Source organism: Heptranchias perlo, chromosome 20 (genome assembly GCF_035084215.1).
Source record: "Heptranchias perlo isolate sHepPer1 chromosome 20, sHepPer1.hap1, whole genome shotgun sequence".
In the NCBI taxonomy this organism is placed as follows: Eukaryota; Metazoa; Chordata; class Chondrichthyes; order Hexanchiformes; family Hexanchidae; genus Heptranchias; species Heptranchias perlo.
The window spans coordinates 32437530-32455693 of record NC_090344.1 but is presented as its reverse complement, the minus strand read 5'-3'; the positions used below and the strand labels follow the sequence as shown (position 1 = coordinate 32455693).

The 18164-nt window shown below is 59.6% G+C and overlaps 1 protein-coding gene across 1 annotated transcript in view; it reads left to right on the top strand.

Annotated features, from left to right (window-relative positions):
* LOC137336018 (cell division cycle and apoptosis regulator protein 1-like) overlaps window positions 1-18164 on the top strand; it is a 95650-nt gene that overhangs the window by 72629 nt on the left and 4857 nt on the right. Inside the window, 7 exon segments of the mRNA XM_068001521.1 lie at window positions 8171-8365; window positions 9164-9244; window positions 9246-9491; window positions 13940-14057; window positions 15152-15225; window positions 15834-15980; window positions 17658-17855. Coding sequence (XP_067857622.1) covers window positions 8171-8365; window positions 9164-9244; window positions 9246-9491; window positions 13940-14057; window positions 15152-15225; window positions 15834-15980; window positions 17658-17855 — 1059 coding nt within the window.

Below are 18164 nucleotides of genomic sequence, written 5' to 3'. Positions count from 1 at the left end.
CCCCCTCTCTTTCTCCGCCCCCTCCCTCTCTCCATCTCCGCGCCCTCCCCCTCTCTCTCTCCGCCCCCTCTCTTTCTCCGCGACCTCCCCCTCTCTCTCTCCGCCCCCTCTCTCTCTCCGCCCCCTCTCTTTCTCCGCCCCCTCCCCCTCTCTCTCTCCGCCCCCTCTCTCTCTCCGCCCCCTCCCCTCTCTTTCTCCGCGCCCTCCCCCTCTCTTTCTCCGCGCGCGCCCTCCCCTCTCTCTCTCCGCCCCCTCCCTCTCTCTTTCTCCGCGCCCTCCCTCTCTCTTTCTCCGCGCCCTCCCTCTCTCTTTCTCCGCGCCCTCCCTCTCTCTTTCTCCGCGCCCTCCCCCTCTCTTTCTCCGCGCCCTCCCCCTCTCTCTCTCCGCCCCCTCCCTCTCTCTTTCTCCGCCCCCTCCCCCTCTCTTTCTCCGCGCCCTCCCCCTCTCTTTCTCCGCCCCCTCCCTCTCTCCATCTCCGCGCCCTCCCCCTCTCTCTCTCCGCCCCCTCTCTTTCTCCGCGACCTCCCCCTCTCTCTCTCCGCCCCCTCTCTCTCTCCGCGACCTCCCCCTCTCTCTCTCCGCCCCCTCTCTCTCTCCGCCCCCTCTCTTTCTCCGCCCCCTCCCCCTCTCTCTCTCCGCCCCCTCCCCCTCTCTCCATCTCCGCCCTCCCCCTCTCTTTCTCCGCCCCCTCCCCCTCTCTCCATCTCCCCCCTCCCCCTCTCTTTCTCCGCGCCCACCCCCTCTCTTTCTCCGCGCCCTCCCCCTCTCTTTCTCCGCCCCCTCCCCCTCTCTTTCTCCGCGCCCCTCCCCCCTCTCTTTCTCCGCGCCCACCCCCTCTCTTTCTCCGCGCCCACTCCCCTCTCTTTCTCCGCGCCCTCCCTCTCTCTTTCTCCGCCCCCTCCCCCTCTCTTTCTCCGCCCCCTCCCCCCTCTCTTTCTCCGCCCCCTCCCCCTCTCTTTCTCCGCCCCCTCCCCCTCTCTTTCTCCGCGCCCTCCCCCTCTCTTTCTCCGCGCCCCTCCCCCTCTCTTTCTCCGCGCCCTCCCCCTCTCTTTCTCCGCGCCCTCCCCCTCTCTTTCTCCGCGCCCCTCCCCCTCTCTTTCTCCGCGCCCTCCCCCTCTCTTTCTCCGCCCCCTCCCTCTCTCTTTCTCCGCCCCCTCCCCCTCTCTTTCTCCGCCCCCTCCCCCTCTCTTTCTCCGCCCCCTCCCCCTCTCTCTTTCTCCGCCCCTCCCCCTCTCTCTTTCTCCGCCCCCTCCCCCTCTCTCTTTCTCCGCGCCCTCCCCCTCTCTTTCTCCGCGCCCTCCCCCTCTCTTCCTCCGCCCCCTCCCCCTCTCTTTCTCCGCGCCCTCCCCCTCTCTTCCTCCGCCCCCTCCCCCTCTCTTTCTCCGCCCCCTCCCCCTCTCTTTCTCCGCCCCCTCCCCCTCTCTTTCTCCGCCCCCCTCCCTCTCTCTTTCTCCGCGCCCTCCCCCTCTCTTTCTCCGCGCCCCTCCCCCTCTCTTTCTCCGCGCCCTCCCCCTCTCTTTCTCCGCCCCCTCCCTCTCTCTTTCTCCGCCCCCTCCCCCTCTCTTTCTCCGCCCCCTCCCCCTCTCTCTTTCTCCGCCCCCTCCCCCTCTCTTTCTCCGCGCCCTCCCCCTCTCTTTCTCCGCGCCCTCCCCCCTCTCTTTCTCCGCGCCCTCCCCCTCTCTTTCTCCGCCCCCTCCCTCTCTCTTTCTCCGCCCCCTCCCCCTCTCTTTCTCCGCCCCCTCCCCCTCTCTTTCTCCGCCCCCTCCCCCTCTCTTTCTCCGCGCCCTCCCCCTCTCTTTCTCCGCCCCCTCCCCCTCTCTTTCTCCGCGCCCTCCCCCTCTCTTTCTCCGCCCCCTCCCCCTCTCTTTCTCCGCGCCCTCCCCCTCTCTTTCTCCGCGCCCTCCCCCTCTCTTTCTCCGCGCCCTCCCCCTCTCTTTCTCCGCGCCCTCCCCCTCTCTCTCTCCGCCCCCTCCCTCTCTCTTTCTCCGCGCTCTCTCCATCTCCGCCCTCCCCCTCTCTTTCTCCGCGCCCTCCCCCTCTCTTTCTCCGCGCCCTCCCCCTCTCTTTCTCCGCCCCCTCCCCCTCTCTCCATCTCCGCCCTCCCCCTCTCTTCCTCCGCCCCCTCCCCCTCTCTTTCTCCGCGCCCTCCCCCTCTCTCCATCTCCGCCCTCCCCCTCTCTTTCTCCGCCCCCTCCCCCTCTCTTTCTCCGCGCCCTCACCCCTCTCTTCCTCCGCGCCCTCCCCCCTCTCTCTCTCCGCCCCCTCCCCCCTCTCTTTCTCCGCGCCCTCCCCCTCTCTCCATCTCCGCCCTCCCCCTCTCTTTCTCCGCGCCCTCCCCCTCTCTTTCTCCGCGCCCTCCCCCTCTCTTTCTCCGCGCCCTCCCCCTCTCTTTCTCCGCGCCCTCCCCCCTCTCTTTCTCCGCGCCCTCCCCCTCTCTTTCTCCGCGCCCTCCCCCTCTCTTTCTCCGCCCCCTCCCTCTCTCTTTCTCCGCCCCCTCCCCCTCTCTTTCTCCGCGCCCTCCCTCTCTCTTTCTCCGCCCCCTCCCCCTCTCTTTCTCCGCCCCCTCCCCCTCTCTTTCTCCGCGCCCTCCCTCTCTCTTTCTCCGCCCCTCACCCTCTCTCCATCTCCGCCCCCCTCCCCCTCTCTTTCTCCGCGCCCTCCCCCTCTCTCTTTCTCTGCCCCCTCCCCCTCTCTCTTTCTCCGCCCCCTCCCCCTCTCTTTCTCCGCGCCCTCCCCCTCTCTTCCTCCGCGCCCTCCCCCTCTCTTTCTCCGCGCCCTCCCCCTCTCTCTCTCCGCCCCCTCCCCCTCTCTTTCTCCGCCCCCTCCCCCTCTCTTTCTCCGCCCCCTCCCCCTCTCTTTCTCCGCGCCCTCCCCCTCTCTTTCTCCGCCCCCTCCCTCTCTCCATCTCCGCGCCATCCCCCTCTCTCTCTCCGCCCCCTCTCTTTCTCCGCGACCTCCCCCTCTCTCTCTCCGCCCCCTCTCTCTCTCCGCCCCCTCTCTTTCTCCGCCCCCTCCCCCTCTCTCTCTCCGCCCCCTCTCTCTCTCCGCCCCCTCCCCCTCTCTTTCTCCGCGCCCTCCCCCTCTCTTTCTCCGCGCCCTCCCCCTCTCTTTCTCCGCGCCCTCCCCCTCTCTTTCTCCGCGCCCTCCCCCTCTCTTTCTCCGCGCCCTCCCCCTCTCTCTCTCCGCCCCCTCCCTCTCTCTTTCTCCGCGCCCTCCCTCTCTCATTCTCCGCGCCCTCCCTCTCTCTTTCTCCGCGCCCTCCCCCTCTCTTTCTCCGCGCCCTCCCCCTCTCTCTCTCCGCCCCCTCCCTCTCTCTCTCTCCGCCCCCTCCCTCTCTCTTTCTCCGCCCCCTCCCCCTCTCTTTCTCCGCGCCCTCCCCCTCTCTTTCTCCGCCCCCTCCCTCTCTCCATCTCCGCGCCCTCCCCCTCTCTCTCTCCGCCCCCTCTCTTTCTCCGCGACCTCCCCCTCTCTCTCTCCGCCCCCTCTCTCTCTCCGCGACCTCCCCCTCTCTCTCTCCGCCCCCTCTCTCTCTCCGCCCCCTCTCTCTCTCCGCCCCCTCTCTCTCTCCGCCCCCTCTCTTTCTCCGCCCCCTCCCCCTCTCTCTCTCCGCCCCCTCCCCCTCTCTCCATCTCCGCCCTACCCCTCTCTTTCTCCGCGCCCTCCCCCTCTCTCTTTCTCTGCCCCCTCCCCCTCTCTCTTTCTCCGCCCCCTCCCCCTCTCTTTCTCCGCGCCCTCCCCCTCTCTTCCTCCGCGCCCTCCCCCTCTCTTTCTCCGCGCCCTCCCCCTCTCTCTCTCCGCCCCCTCCCCCTCTCTTTCTCCGCCCCCTCCCCCTCTCTTTCTCCGCCCCCTCCCCCTCTCTTTCTCCGCGCCCTCCCCCTCTCTTTCTCCGCCCCCTCCCTCTCTCCATCTCCGCGCCCTCCCCCTCTCTCTCTCCGCCCCCTCTCTTTCTCCGCGACCTCCCCCTCTCTCTCTCCGCCCCCTCTCTCTCTCCGCCCCCTCTCTTTCTCCGCCCCCTCCCCCTCTCTCTCTCCGCCCCCTCTCTCTCTCCGCCCCCTCCCTCTCTCTTTCTCCGCGCCCTCCCTCTCTCTTTCTCCGCGCCCTCCCTCTCTCTTTCTCCGCGCCCTCCCCCTCTCTTTCTCCGCGCCCTCCCCCTCTCTCTCTCCGCCCCCTCCCTCTCTCTTTCTCCGCCCCCTCCCCCTCTCTTTCTCCGCGCCCTCCCCCTCTCTTTCTCCGCCCCCTCCCTCTCTCCATCTCCGCGCCCTCCCCCTCTCTCTCTCCGCCCCCTCTCTTTCTCCGCGACCTCCCCCTCTCTCTCTCCGCCCCCTCTCTCTCTCCGCGACCTCCCCCTCTCTCTCTCCGCCCCCTCTCTCTCTCCGCCCCCTCTCTTTCTCCGCCCCCTCCCCCTCTCTCTCTCCGCCCCCTCCCCCTCTCTCCATCTCCGCCCTCCCCCTCTCTTTCTCCGCCCCCTCCCCCTCTCTCCATCTCCCCCCTCCCCCTCTCTTTCTCCGCGCCCACCCCCTCTCTTTCTCCGCGCCCTCCCCCTCTCTTTCTCCGCCCCCTCCCCCTCTCTTTCTCCGCGCCCTCCCCCTCTCTTTCTCCGCGCCCTCCCCCTCTCTTTCTCCGCCCCCTCCCCCTCTCTCCGCGCCCTCCCCCTCTCTCCGCCCCCTCCCCCTCTCTCCGCGCCCTCCCCCTCTCTCCGCCCCCTCCCCCTCTCTCCGCCCCCTCCCCCTCTCTTTCTCCGCCCCCTCCCCCTCTCTTTCTCCGCCCCCTCCCCCTCTCTTTCTCCACCCCCTCCCCCTCTCTCTCTCCGCCCCCTCCCCCTCTCTCTCTCCGCCCCCTCCCCCTCTCTTTCTCCGCCCCCTCCCCCTCTCTTTCTCCGCCCCCTCCCCCTCTCTTTCTCCGCCCCCTCCCCCTCTCTTTCTCCGCCCCCTCCCCCTCTCTCTCTCCGCCCCCTCCCCCTCTCTTTCTCCGCCCCCTCCCTCTCTCTTTCTCCGCCCCCTCCCCCTCTCTCCATTTCCGCCCTCCCCCTCTCTTTCTCCGCCCCTTCCCCCTCTCTTTCTCCGCCCCCTCCCCCTCTCTCCATCTCCGCCCTCCCCCTCTCTTTCTCCGCCCCCTCCCCCTCTCTCCATCTCCGCCCTCCCCCTCTCTTTCTCCGCCCCCTCCCCCTCTCTTTCTCCGCGCCCTCCCCCTCTCTTTCTCCGCCCCCTCCCCCTCTCTTTCTCCGCCCCCTCCCCCTCTCTCCATCTCCGCCCTCCCCCTCTCTTTCTCCGCCCCCTCCCCCTCTCTTTCTCCGCCCCCTCCCCCCTCTCTTTCACCGCCCCCTCCCTCTCTCTTTCTCCGCCCCCTCCCCCTCTCTTTCTCCGCGCCCTCCCCCTCTCTTTCTCCGCCCCCCTCCCCCTCTCTTTCTCCGCGCCCTCCCCCTCTCTTTCTCCGCCCCCTCCCCCTCTCTTTCTCCGCGCCCTCCCCCTCTCTTTCTCCGCGCCCTCCCCCTCTCTTTCTCCGCCCCCTCCCCCTCTCTCTCTCCGCTCCCTCCCCCTCTCTCTCTCCGCGCCCTCCCCCTCTCTCTCTCCGCCCCCTCCCCCTCTCTCTCTCCGCCCCCTCCCCCTCTCTTTCTCCGCCCCCTCCCCCTCTCTTTCTCCGCCCCCTCCCCCTCTCTTTCTCCGCCCCCTCCCCCTCTCTTTCTCCGCGCCCTCCCCCTCTCTTTCTCCGCGCCCTCCCCCTCTCTTTCTCCGCCCCCTCCCCCTCTCTTTCTCCGCGCCCTCCCCCTCTCTTACTCCGCGCCCTCCCCCTCTCTTACTCCGCGCCCTCCCCCTCTCTCCGCGCCCTCCCCCTCTCTCCGCGCCCTCCCCCTCTCTCCGCGCCCTCCCCCTCTCTCCGCGCCCTCCCCCTCTCTCCGCGCCCTCCCCCTCTCTCCGCGCCCTCCCCCTCTCTCCGCGCCCTCCCCCTCTCTTTCTCCGCCCCCTCCCCCTCTCTTTCTCCGCCCCCTCCCCCTCTCTTTCTCCGCCCCCTCCCCCTCTCTTTCTCCGCCCCCTCCCCCTCTCTTTCTCCGCCCCCTCCCCCTCTCTTTCTCCGCCCCCTCCCCCTCTCTTTCTCCGCCCCCTCCCCCTCTCTTTCTCCGCCCCCTCCCCCTCTCTTTCTCCGCCCCCTCACCCTCTCTTTCTCCGCGCCCTCCCCCTCTCTTTCTCCGCGCCCTCCCCCTCTCTTACTCCGCGCCCTCCCCCTCTCTTACTCCGCGCCCTCCCCCTCTCTTACTCTGCGCCCTCCCCCTCTCTCCGCGCCCTCCCCCTCTCTCCGCGCCCTCCCCCTCTCTCCGCGCCCTCCCCCTCTCTCCGCGCCCTCCCCCTCTCTCCGCGCCCTCCCCCTCTCTCCGCGCCCTCCCCCTCTCTCCGCCCCCTCCCCCTCTCTCCGCCCCTCCCCCTCTCTTTCTCCGCCCCCTCCCCCTCTCTTTCTCCGCCCCCTCCCCCTCTCTTTCTCCGCCCCCTCCCCCTCTCTTTCTCCGCCCCCTCCCCCTCTCTTTCTCCGCCCCCTCCCCCTCTCTTTCTCCGCCCCCTCCCCCTCTCTTTCTCCGCCCCCTCCCCCTCTCTTTCTCCGCCCCCTCCCCCTCTCTTTCTCCGCCCCCCTCCCCCTCTCTTTCTCCGCCCCCTCCCCCTCTCTTTCTCCGCCCCCTCCCCCTCTCTTTCTCCGCCCCCTCCCCCTCTCTTTCTCCGCCCCCTCCCCCTCTCTTTCTCCGCCCCCTCCCCCTCTCTTTCTCCGCCCCCTCCCCCTCTCTTTCTCCGCCCCCTCCCCCTCTCTTTCTCCGCCCCCTCCCCCTCTCTTTCTCAGCCCCCTCCCCCTCTCTTTCTCTGCCCCCTCCCCCTCTCTTTCTCCGCCCCCTCCCCCTCCCTTTCTCCGCCCCCTCCCCCTCCCTTTCTCCGCCCCCTCCCTCCCTGTCCCGACTCTGACTCGTTTTTTTTCCCGGTATCCTCTCTATCCTGTCCTCTTTATTTGTGACTCGCTCTCTACCGCCCCTGTTTCCCTTCCTGAGCTTTGGTTGCAAACACAGTCTGCAGCTTGGCCCGAGTATGTTAATCCTCTTCTACTCTTCACAGCTCGACAAGTCGTCAGTTCTACACACCCTGGAGCACACCCAGTTCTTAGAATGCAAGCTCACTCCAGATACTTTATTTATGATGCCCAACGCAAAACAGCCACTCCTCCAGCCAAGCCGTCACTCCCTACAAACAGAACCATGCCACACAGTCGGAGCTAGTTGGCCTTGGGTGAACAATAAACCCTTTTATTAGTGCCGCACAGCACACCTGTATCTCACATAACTTCAGAATATGGATAATATCTGTCACATCCCTTTCCATAACAGGTTAAACAACAAAACAGGTTCATTCATGAGCAGAGTTATTTACAGAAGTGGATCGCTCTTTCAAAGAGCTGGCACAGGTGCGATGGGCCGAATGGCCTCCTTCTGTGCTGTATCATTCTACGATTCAAAGTGAGAGATCGAGTCAGTTCAAATACTTGACAAAGGCTTAAACTAGGCAGGTGAAAGCATCCCTGCAGATCTCCTGGTCCATACTTTGAGCGCGGAAACAGCAGTCTGGTTCCACAGCACACAGTCGCTGCAGGATTGGCGGGAGCCTCGGCCCACGTCGTTGCTTTCCATGGTGGAACAGGCTCGAGGGGTTGAATGGCCTTCTCCTGTTCCTATGTTCCATCCCCGTGCCTCGCGGCCGGATAAGCCCCAACTGCTGATACGTGCAATGTGCACGGTTTTAATATTGCACAAGTGCTTTGAAGGTCAGTCCATGCACAATACCCATCATGTTCAGTCACCTCTACATGAGATACTGGGACTCATTGGAGTCCATGTGCTTATTTTTGATTGAATGGGCGACTCCCTCTTGAATGGACTCCTTCAAACTCTTACCCCCTAGCTCCGTTAGGGACAGGAGGAGGCGATTCAGCCCCTCGAGCCGTTCAGTTAGATCATGGCTGACCTGTATCTCAACTCCATCCACCCACCTTGGTTCCATAACCCTCGCCTGACAAAAATCCATCCGCCTGTTCCATTTATCGCACTCTGGGATTTTTACAATGTTGGTTCCTTAACGAATGACTTGGGCCGGTCCACTTGTGCTTTGCTAAACTGGCTGTGTGTTGTTGTTGATCGGAACAGGATGTGGAGGGGAAACAGCCCGAAGATGTTGCCGCCGCTCCTCCAAAGGAGGAGCCCCGCTGCCCGCTCCCGGCCGAGCCCGCCGTGCTTGTGCGTCCCAACCAGTCTGCCATGGGGGGCAAGTTTGGCTGCGCCGTTTTGTCTCTGAGTACACTGAGGAGCTACAGGAACGACTCCAAGGGCCATTCCTTTGAGGTACTGGTTTGCATGATTGGCGTCCTGTTCACAATGTGAGGGGAACTGTGTTCAGCAAATTTCTCCCCTCATCTTCCGATGTTGGCACTGGGCCACGTTGTTCAGGCAGTGTAGAGGGAACTTTACTCAGTATCTTACCCGTGCTGTACCTGCCCTGGGAGTGTTTGATGGGACAGTGTAGAGGGAACTTAACTCAGTATCTTACCCGTGCTGTACCTGCCCTGGGAGTGTTTGATGGGACAGTGTAGAGGGAGCTTTACTCTGTATCTAACCCGTGCTGTACCTGTCCTGGGAGTGTTTGATGGGACAGTGTAGAGGGAACTTAACTCTGTTTCTAACCCGTGCTGTACCTGTCCTGGAAGTGTTTGATGGGACAGTGTAGAGGGAGCTTTACTCTGTATCGAACCCGTGCTCTACCTGTCCTGGGATTGTTTGACGGGACAGTGTAGAGGGAGCTTTACTCTGTATCTAACCCATGCTGTACCTGCTTTGGGAGTATTTGACGGGACAGTGTAGAGGGAGCTTTACTCTGTATCTAACCCGTGCTGTACCTGCCCTGGGAGTGTTTGACGGGACAGTGTAGAGGGAGCTTTACTCTGTATATAACCCGTGCTGTACCTGCCCTGGGAGTGTTTGATGGGACAGTGTAGAGGGAGCTTTACTCTGTATATAACCCGTGCTGTACCTGCCCTGGGAGTGTTTGACGGGACAGTGTAGAGGGAGCTTTGCTCTGTATCTAACCCGTGCTGTACCTGCCCTGGGAGCCCTTGTGAATCTGGCTGTGTGTTTTGCCCCCAGGTTTTGTGGCTTGCCGAGCTCTTCAGTGAGATGCTGCAGCGGGACTTCGGATACACCATCTACAAGGCCCTGCTCGCGTTCCCCAGAGAAGAAACCAGAGGAGGTGGCCGAGAAGTCGAAGGCTGCAAGTGCGGATCAAGAGAAGGGGGAAAAGGACCAGAAGGAAATGGAGCAGGAGGAAAAGACTAAAGAGCCGAAGAAGGAGGCGGAGGAGGTGAAGGAGGCGGAGGAGGTGAAGGAGGCGGAGGAGGTGAAGGAACCAAACGATACTCCTGCTAAACCCACAGCAATGGAAGAGGACGAGAACTGGGACTGGGAGCTGACTAAGGTACGGCCAATGGGAAAGGGAGAGCCACGAGGCGAGGGTATTGGGATGAGAGAATAAAGAGAGAGTGGGAGGGGTTGGGAGATGGCGGGTTGGACCAAAGGAGATCGATAGACAAGAACGGTATCTGGTGGTGGATGCAGAGTCAGTGTAGGGGCCAATGCACTAGAGAGACAGGTGCAAGACCAACAGGAAAGTGAGAGATGGAGAGGATAGCTCAGGGGAGAGTGAGGTATGGGGAGGGATAGTAACAGGAGAGAGAGGGATGGGGGACAGTAACAGGGAGAGAGGGATGGGGAGGGATAGTAACAGGAGAGAGAGGGATGGGGAGGGATAGTAACAGGAGAGAGAGGGATGGAGGGATAGTAACAGGAGAGAGAGGGATGGAGGGATCGTAACAGGAGAGAGAGGGATGGAGGGATAGTAACAGGAGAGAGAGGGATGGGGGATAGTAACAGGGGAGAGAGGGATGGGGGATAGTAACAGGAGAGAGAGGGATGGAGGGGATAGTAACAGGAGAGAGAGGGATGGAGGGATAGTAACAGGAGAGAGAGGGATGGAGGGATAGTAACAGGGGAGAGAGGGATGGGGGATAGTAACAGGAGAGAGAGGGATGGAGGGATAGTAACAGGAGAGAGAGGGATGGAGGGATCGTAACAGGAGAGAGATGGGGAGGATGGGGGAAGGAGAGAGAGGGATGGAGGGATAGTAACAGGAGAGACAGGGATGGAGGGATAGTAACAGGAGAGAGAGGGATGGGGGATAGTAACAGGGGAGAGAGGGATGGGGGATAGTAACAGGAGAGAGAGGGATGGAGGGATAGTAACAGGAGAGAGAGGGATGGGGATAGTAACAGGGGAGAGAGGGATGGGGGATAGTAACAGGAGAGAGAGGGATGGAGGTGTAGTAACAGGAGAGAGAGGGATGGAGGGATCGTAACAGGAGAGAGAGGGATGGGGAGGGATAGTAACAGGAGAGAGAGGGATGGAGGGATCGTAACAGGAGAGAGGGATGGGGGATAGTAACAGGAGAGAGAGGGATGGGGGATCGTAACAGGAGAGAGGAATGGGGGATAGTAACAGGAGAGAGAGGGATGGGGGATAGTAACGGGAGAGAGGGATGGGGAGGGATAGTAACAGGAGAGAGAGGGATGGGGAGGGATAGTTACAGGAGAGAGAGGGATGGGGGATAGTAACAGGAGAGAGAGGGATGGGGGATAGTAACAGGAGAGAGAGGGATGGGGGATAGTAACAGGAGAGAGAGGGATGGGGGATAGTAACAGGAGAGAGAGGGATGGGGAGGGATAGTAACAGGAGAGAGAGGGATGGGGGACAGTAACAGGGGAGAGAGGGATGGGGAGGGATAGTAACAGGAGAGAGAGGGATGGAGGGATAGTAACAGGGGAGAGAGGGATGGGGGATAGTAACAGGGGAGAGAGGGATGGGGAGGGATAGTAACAGGGGAGAGAGGGATGGGGAGGGATAGTAACAGGAGAGAGAGGGATGGGGAGGGATAGTAACAGGAGAGAGAGGGATGGAGGGATAGTAACAGGAGAGAGAGGGATGGGGAGGGATAGTAACAGGGGAGAGAGGGATGGAGGGATAGTAACAGGGGAGAGAGGGATGGGGAGGGATAGTAACAGGGGAGAGAGGGATGGAGGGATAGTAACAGGAGAGAGAGGGATGGGGGATAGTAACAGGAGAGAGAGGGATGGGGAGGGATAGTAACAGGGGAGAGAGGGATGGAGGGATAGTAACGGGAGAGAGGGATGGGGAGGGATAGTTACGGATTGGGATCAGAGACTGCATGTCGTGAATCCATTACTGTTTGTTGCACTAATACACCAGCTGACACAGGATCCCAAATGCCGAAACTACGAGCAGATATCGCTCGTATCTCAAGCACTTTGCAATGTGCAGAATTCGTCAATCGTCTTATCACAGGACTGAGGAGATCTGCTCCCAAGCTGCCTCTAACCAGCGTCTCTCCCCTCCTTGCGTGAAGGCTCTGATTATTGCTGGGATACGGTTCCATGGTGCCCCAGCATATGATTCCAGTGAAAATTTTTCCGGTGGGAGCCTAGATAATGTCAGGGCAATTCCGCCATGTGTGGCATCATCACCAAACCTGATCACATCCTTCCCCGACACCCAGAAACGAGCACTTTCCAGGTGTGGGACCTCTGCTGACTTTCCCCTCCCTGGGGCACAGACACCCAGTTCTGGAACCCACTCCTCGCCAAAACCCTGGTTCAGATCAGCTAATTCAGCCCACAGCAGGGTAGATCCCAATGCTCGGTGTGCTGGTTGCTCTGTGTATGACTTGGCTGTTGGGCTACCATAGAATTACACAGAGATTACAACATGGAAACAGGCCCGTCGGCCCAGCCAGTCCGTGTTGGGGTTGATCCCCCACATCCTCATCCCATGTACCTACCCTATTTCCATATCCCTTTATCCCCCTTTCCTTCAACTCCCTCTTTAACCTGTTGTTCAATGCTGACCTGGTCTCTGCTTCAGTCACTAACTCCGGGAGTGGATTCCACAGCCTCAACCATCTGTGTAAAAAAAGGTTTCTCCTGCTCTCGGTCCTAAATCTCTCACATTTAATCTGATATCTGTGTCCCCTCGTTCTGAGCCTCTCAACCACTGAAAACAGTCTTGTTTCGATATTACCCTGCCTCATTCCTTCAACAATTTTAAACATCTCTTTTAAATCACCCCTTAATCTCCTCTGTTCTAATGAAAACAGCTCCAATTTTCCAAGTCTTTCTCTGTTTGTTTTTCCTCGGACCAGACAGCATCCTGGTGAATCTGTGCTGTCCTCTCTATTACCTCAACACCCTCCTATAGTGTGGAGCCCAAAACTGCGCCCTGGACTCCGACTGTGGTTTCACTGAGGTTTTATATAGGTTCACCCTCACTTTTATATTCTGTACCGTTTGCCGTTAAACCAATAATTAACTAGTTTTTCCCTTGCGAGGCTGCTTTTGATATCTTGTGAACCTGAAACCCCCAAATCTCTCCGCTCTTCCACATCACCCCACTTTCCCTCATTATCAGTTTTTTTATTAATCAAAATGTACCACCTCACATTTACTGATCATGAATTGTATCTGCCACTATTTTTGCCTATTCCGCCATCTTATCAATATCCCCTTGCAGTTTCCTTTGGTCCTCCAGGATTATTTGCAGTGCCTCCTATTTTAGTATTGTCTTCAAATTTGGACACCAGTCCCTTGAGCCCTATATCCAAATCATTGACGAACAGCAGACAGAAGTGGTCCCAGATCAGAACCCTGTGGGTCACCACCACCCGCGTCCGATCGCTCTGAGACACTGCCCTTAACTCCTGCTCTCTGCTTCCTTCCTACTAGCCAGTTGTAATCCAGTTTGCTGTCCTCCCCCTAAATCTATCCCCTTTAATCTGCTGCAATAGTCTCCTGTCAAAGGCTTTCTGATAGTCCGTGTACACCACATCCACTGCATTTCCCATCCCCCACATCAGTCACCTCAAAGTACTCGATCGGATTTAATTGAGCACAAAATCTGTGTTGGCTGCTTCTAATTATTATCTCTTTATTTGTCTATTTAATAAACTCATCTTTAATTAAAGATTATAACATTTCCTTACCGCAGATTATAAACTACTGACCTGTAACTATCTGGTTTGCTCTGTCTCCCCCTTTGACAATGGGTATTACATTGGGCACTCTCCACGCATCTGCTCTCAAATCGAACCCTGAAATATAATTTCTGCGGCCTCCACTATTTCCCTCAGGATCCTCTGGAGTATTCTGTCTGGTCCCAGCACTTCGTCCTCCTTGAGCTTAACTAACTTTCCTTTTATTCAATACAAACCTCATCTCGCTTTTAACCGATTCAAAATTTATAGGATCATAGAATGATGCAGCACAGAAGGTGGCCATTCGGCCCATCGTGTCTGTGTCGGCTCTTTGAATCAGCTGTCCAATTAGCCCCACTCCCCCGCTCTTTCCCCATCGCCCTGCACGTTTTTTTCCTTCAGGTATTTATCCAATTCCCTTTTGAAGGTTATTATTGAATCTGCATCCACCGCCCTTTCAGGCACCGCATTCCAGCTCATAACAACTCGCTGCATGAAGAAAAATTCTCATCTCCCCTCTGGTTCTTTTGCCAATGACCTTAAATTACTGTACTCTGTAGGCCCCTTGGTTCATATGCAGCTGGAGGATGTCTCCGGCTCACAGTGAGGAGTTGGGGGGGGGGGGGTGGGGGGGTGGGGTTGGGTTTGAATGGTTTGAATATTGTCTTCAAATAGACTTTCATGCAAATTGCTCTTCCAGGAATTCTGCTGTGATTCTAATCTGTATGTAAAATATTTCACTGAACCATAACCATCCTGTGTTACAAGCTGCGTCACACAGTGTGTGGGTTCAGTGGTTAACCAGATCTGTTCGGTGTTGATTGCAGCCGGAAGAGGGAGAGACTAAAGACAAGGAGGGGAAAGGGAAGGAGGCCGAGGCCGATGATGACGCCCTCCTACAGATGGACGATGTTCTGTTTCTGGAGGACAATGAAGAGGATTTTGGTGAGGATCAGTTACTACTGACACAGTGCAATGTGGTCCCAACCATCCCCCCAACACAGTGCAGCTACTGTTGGACAGATTCCTGTCCCAGTGGAGCCAGGCTCCCCTGACCTTAGTGGTGACCTTTGACCTTCCAGTGCCATGAGATCAGCCGGCATCAGAAGGTCTCTGGTAAAACCACTGCCCAGCATTGAGCTAAACTGGCACCAGAAGGTCTCGGGTAAAATGTGTGGCCTGCCCAGAGCACTGTACAATTTAAGCATAACTTCCTCAGACTTCTGTTTAATGTATGGGTGATCATAGATCATTACTGTTTGTCGATTTACTCTGTATCGAACCCATGCTGTAGCTGCCCTGGGAGTGTTTGATGGGACAGTGTAGAGGGAGCTTTACTCTGTATCTCACCTGTGTACCTGCCCTGGGAGTGTTTGACGGGACAGTGTAGAGGGAGCTTTACTCTGTATCTAAACCGTGCTGTACTTGCCCTGGGAGTGTTTGATGGGACAATGTAGAGGGAGCTTTACTCTGTATCTAACCCGTGCTGTACCTGCCCTGGGAGTGTTTGACGGGACAGTGTAGAGGGAGCTTTACTCTGTATCTAACCCGCGCTGTACCTGCCCTGGGAGTGTTTGATGGGACAGTGTGGAGGGAGCTTTACTCTGTATATAACCCGTGCTGTACCTGCCCTGGGAGTGTTTGACGGGACAGTGTAGAGGGAGCTTTACTCTGTATCTAACCCGTGCTGTACCTGCCCTGGGAGTGTTTGATGGGACAGTGTAGAGGGAGCTTTACTCTGTATATAACCCGTACTGTACCTGCCCTGGGAGTGTTTGATGGGACAGTGTAGAGGGAGCTTTACTCTGTATCTAACCCGTGCTGTACCTGCCCTGGGAGTGTTTGATGGGACAGTGTAGAGGGAGCTTTACTCTGTATCTAACCCGGGATGGGAAGAGTTAAATACATCAGGTACAGCTAGGTCCCAGCCAGTCCTGTTGGTCTGCTCGCTCTCTTTCTCTCCCCTCCCGGTGTACTGGTCCCCAAAGCCTCCTTCTCCCCAAGGGTTTGTGCTGATGCTGGGTGGTTCTTTGCTGCAGGTATCTCCAATGCTGATGAGAAAAAGCCCGACGAGAAAGGGAATGGAGCGGAGAGTGGATCAGTTAAAGAGATGGTAAGGAAACCGCGATGCAGTGAGACCCCCGAGATCGAGACGGGGCAGCAGGGGCTCGCTAGGAGAGTGCAGAGCCTTTTGGGGTGAGGCGTTTCACGGAGAGAGCGGTGCGAGGGAGGCTGGGTAGAGAGGCAGCAAAGCAAAAGAGGGTTTGAAAGTGGTGGCTCGGCCATCAATGGAGAGGTGGGAGAGGAGGAGGGCACACTCGAGCGAGTGGAGCGGAGGGTGCGTGCTGGGGTGGAGAAGATTACAGAGGTGTAGAGTGACATTGCCTCGCGTTGAGTGGGGCTGGGGGAGGCTGACAGGAGAGCCCTGGAGGTGGCACAGGTGCTGGTGAGATTCGGTGGGGGGGGTCAGGCGGACAGTGATCTGGAGAGGGAACTAAGCATCCTCGCTGTGCGTCGGGTGCAGGGTTTGAAGCCCAGCTCAGGGTCGAAGGGCACGCTGAGGGAGCCCGGTCTGCGGGTTCAGCCCAGTGGGAGCCCAGCTTGGCGGTTTCGACATTGCAGCTGAGGGAAGTTCTCGGCTCACCCAGCGACTGGCGTGCTGGAACGCTCGTGGACTCAGTGGTCGGAGCCGTGCTTGAATGTTTGTCTTCTCTGCCGCAGGAGAAGGACGTCAGTCAGATGGTGTCGCTGCGCAAGGACCTCCTGCTTGCCTTCATCTACTTCGACCGGAATCTCTGCAGCTACCTTCTGGAGAAGGACCTGGAGCAGATCATCAACACCGTGGGGCTGCACCTGTCCAGAGCTCAGGTCGGTTGCGTCGAGCTCACTGACACAACCTTTCCCTCGTTCACGCGTTGCTGGTCGCGGGACGGTGTTGGGTCCCGCCATGCCCGGTTTTTGCTCCCTTCCCACTCCCGGGTGCAGTTCCGTGTGCACCAGCGCCTCTCCCTGGTGACCATTCTTCAGGGTTGAACTCGGGCACTGGCTGCTGGCAAGCTGCTTGACTGCACGGGGCGTCACAGCTTGATCCTGTCCTCACCGACATCAGCAGGAACCCAGCAGGCATTGCTCTGCGAGTGATCGGGGCACGGACCCCGGCTGGCTTCCTGCCCTCCCGCCCGTAGCTCCCCAAATGCTGCCCGGCTGAGATCAGCCAACTCATAGCGATTCGGGATTCAGAGAGGGCAGAATCCGATTCTGTTCCTGGGCCTCGACTAACTCTGTTCTCTCACCCTGTCTGGAGGGGCAAGAGAGCAACCTTGCCCTTCAGGGCCCCTCTGAACTTGCGGGGCACTGGTTTGGGATTTACAAGTGTCTCAAAGTGAATAACTAATTGGTACCTTGTACTGTGGTGCATCTGTGAACGAGCGCAGTGCGTTACTGTACAAGCAGCAAGGTTTGATTTAAGCATTCCGTGCCACTGTTGTTCGCTATTATTTTGCCAAGTGCCATACTCAGGAAAGCTCTGGTGATGGGACACGGGTCGGTGTCTGTGATTCCCCACAGGGTGATGGGACACGGGTCGGTGTCTGTGATTCCCCACAGGGTGAGGGGACACGGGTCGGTGTCTGCGATTCCCCACAGGGTGAGGGGACACGGGTCGGTGTCTGCGATTCCCCACAGGGTGTGGGGACACGGGTCGGTGTCTGCGATTCCCCACAGGGTGATGGGACACGGGTCGGTGTCTGCGATTCCCCACAGGGTGACGGGACACGGGTCGGTGTCTGCGATTCCCCACAGGGTGACGGGACACGGGTCGGTGTCTGCGATTCCCCACAGGGTGACGGGACACGGGTCGGTGTCTGCGATTCCCCACAGGGTGACGGGACACGGGTCGGTGTCTGCGATTCCCCACAGGGGTGACGGGACACGGGTCGGTGTCTGCGATTCCCCACAGGGTGAGGGGACACGGGTCGGTGTCTGCGATTCCCCACAGGGTGAGGGGACACGGGTCGGTGTCTGCGATTCCCCACAGGGTGAGGGGACACGGGTCGGTGTCTGTGATTCCCCACAGGGTGAGGGGACACGGGTCGGTGTCTGCGATTCCCCACAGGGTGAGGGGACACGGGTCGGTGTCTGTGATTCCCCACAGGGTGACGGGACACGGGTCGGTGTCTGCGATTCCCCACAGGGTGTGGGGACACGGGTCGGTGTCTGCGATTCCCCACAGGGTGAGGGGACACGGGTCGGTGTCTGTGATTCCCCACAGGGTGACGGGACACGGGTCGGTGTCTGCGATTCCCACAGGGTGAGGGGACACGGGTCAGTGTCTGCGATTCCCCACAGGGTGAGGGGACACGGGTCGGTGTCTGTGATTCCCCACAGGGTGACGGGACACGGGTCGATAAGTGAATGCCCAGGGATCTCCCCAGCAGGAGGCCTGATGAGGGTGATCGGTGAGGCCCTCCCCCACCAGCTCAGCAGTAAACGGGTGCTTTCAGTCACGGGAAGCCTGGCTCAAACTCGACCGCTCTTGCCTTGCAGATCAAGCAGCTCCTCGGGAAGGTGTCCTCACAGAACATGTGTCTTTATCGAACCCTGACAGATGGCTGGGAAGGAGACCTGGAAAAGCTGGAGAACATGAGCCTCATCTCCGAGGAGATGGTGCTGGGTGAGGCTTATTCCTGGGCTGCGTCGCCGAGCACCATTGCCGGTGCTGTAGATGTTAATTGTCAGCGGGGTACTTGACCGAGTGAGTCCAATCCTGTCCCTCCCTAGCCCAGGGGCACTGAGGGCGATCATTGCCCACCCCCTCTCATAGCTGAGATCAGCTCCCGCATTACAGGTCAGGAATCAAAGCTGAGACCTCAGTGCTGTGTCGTCATTGGGCAGTGCCTTCACCCGCTGGGTTCCCTGTTTAACTATCGATTGCACACACATCGAGCTGGCAGGCAGGCGTGTGCTGGGCGACCACAGAGTGTGACACCGGCAGGTACACACCCGCACTGCAGGAATAAACACCCACGCTGCGGGGCAGCTGGGCTGACTAGA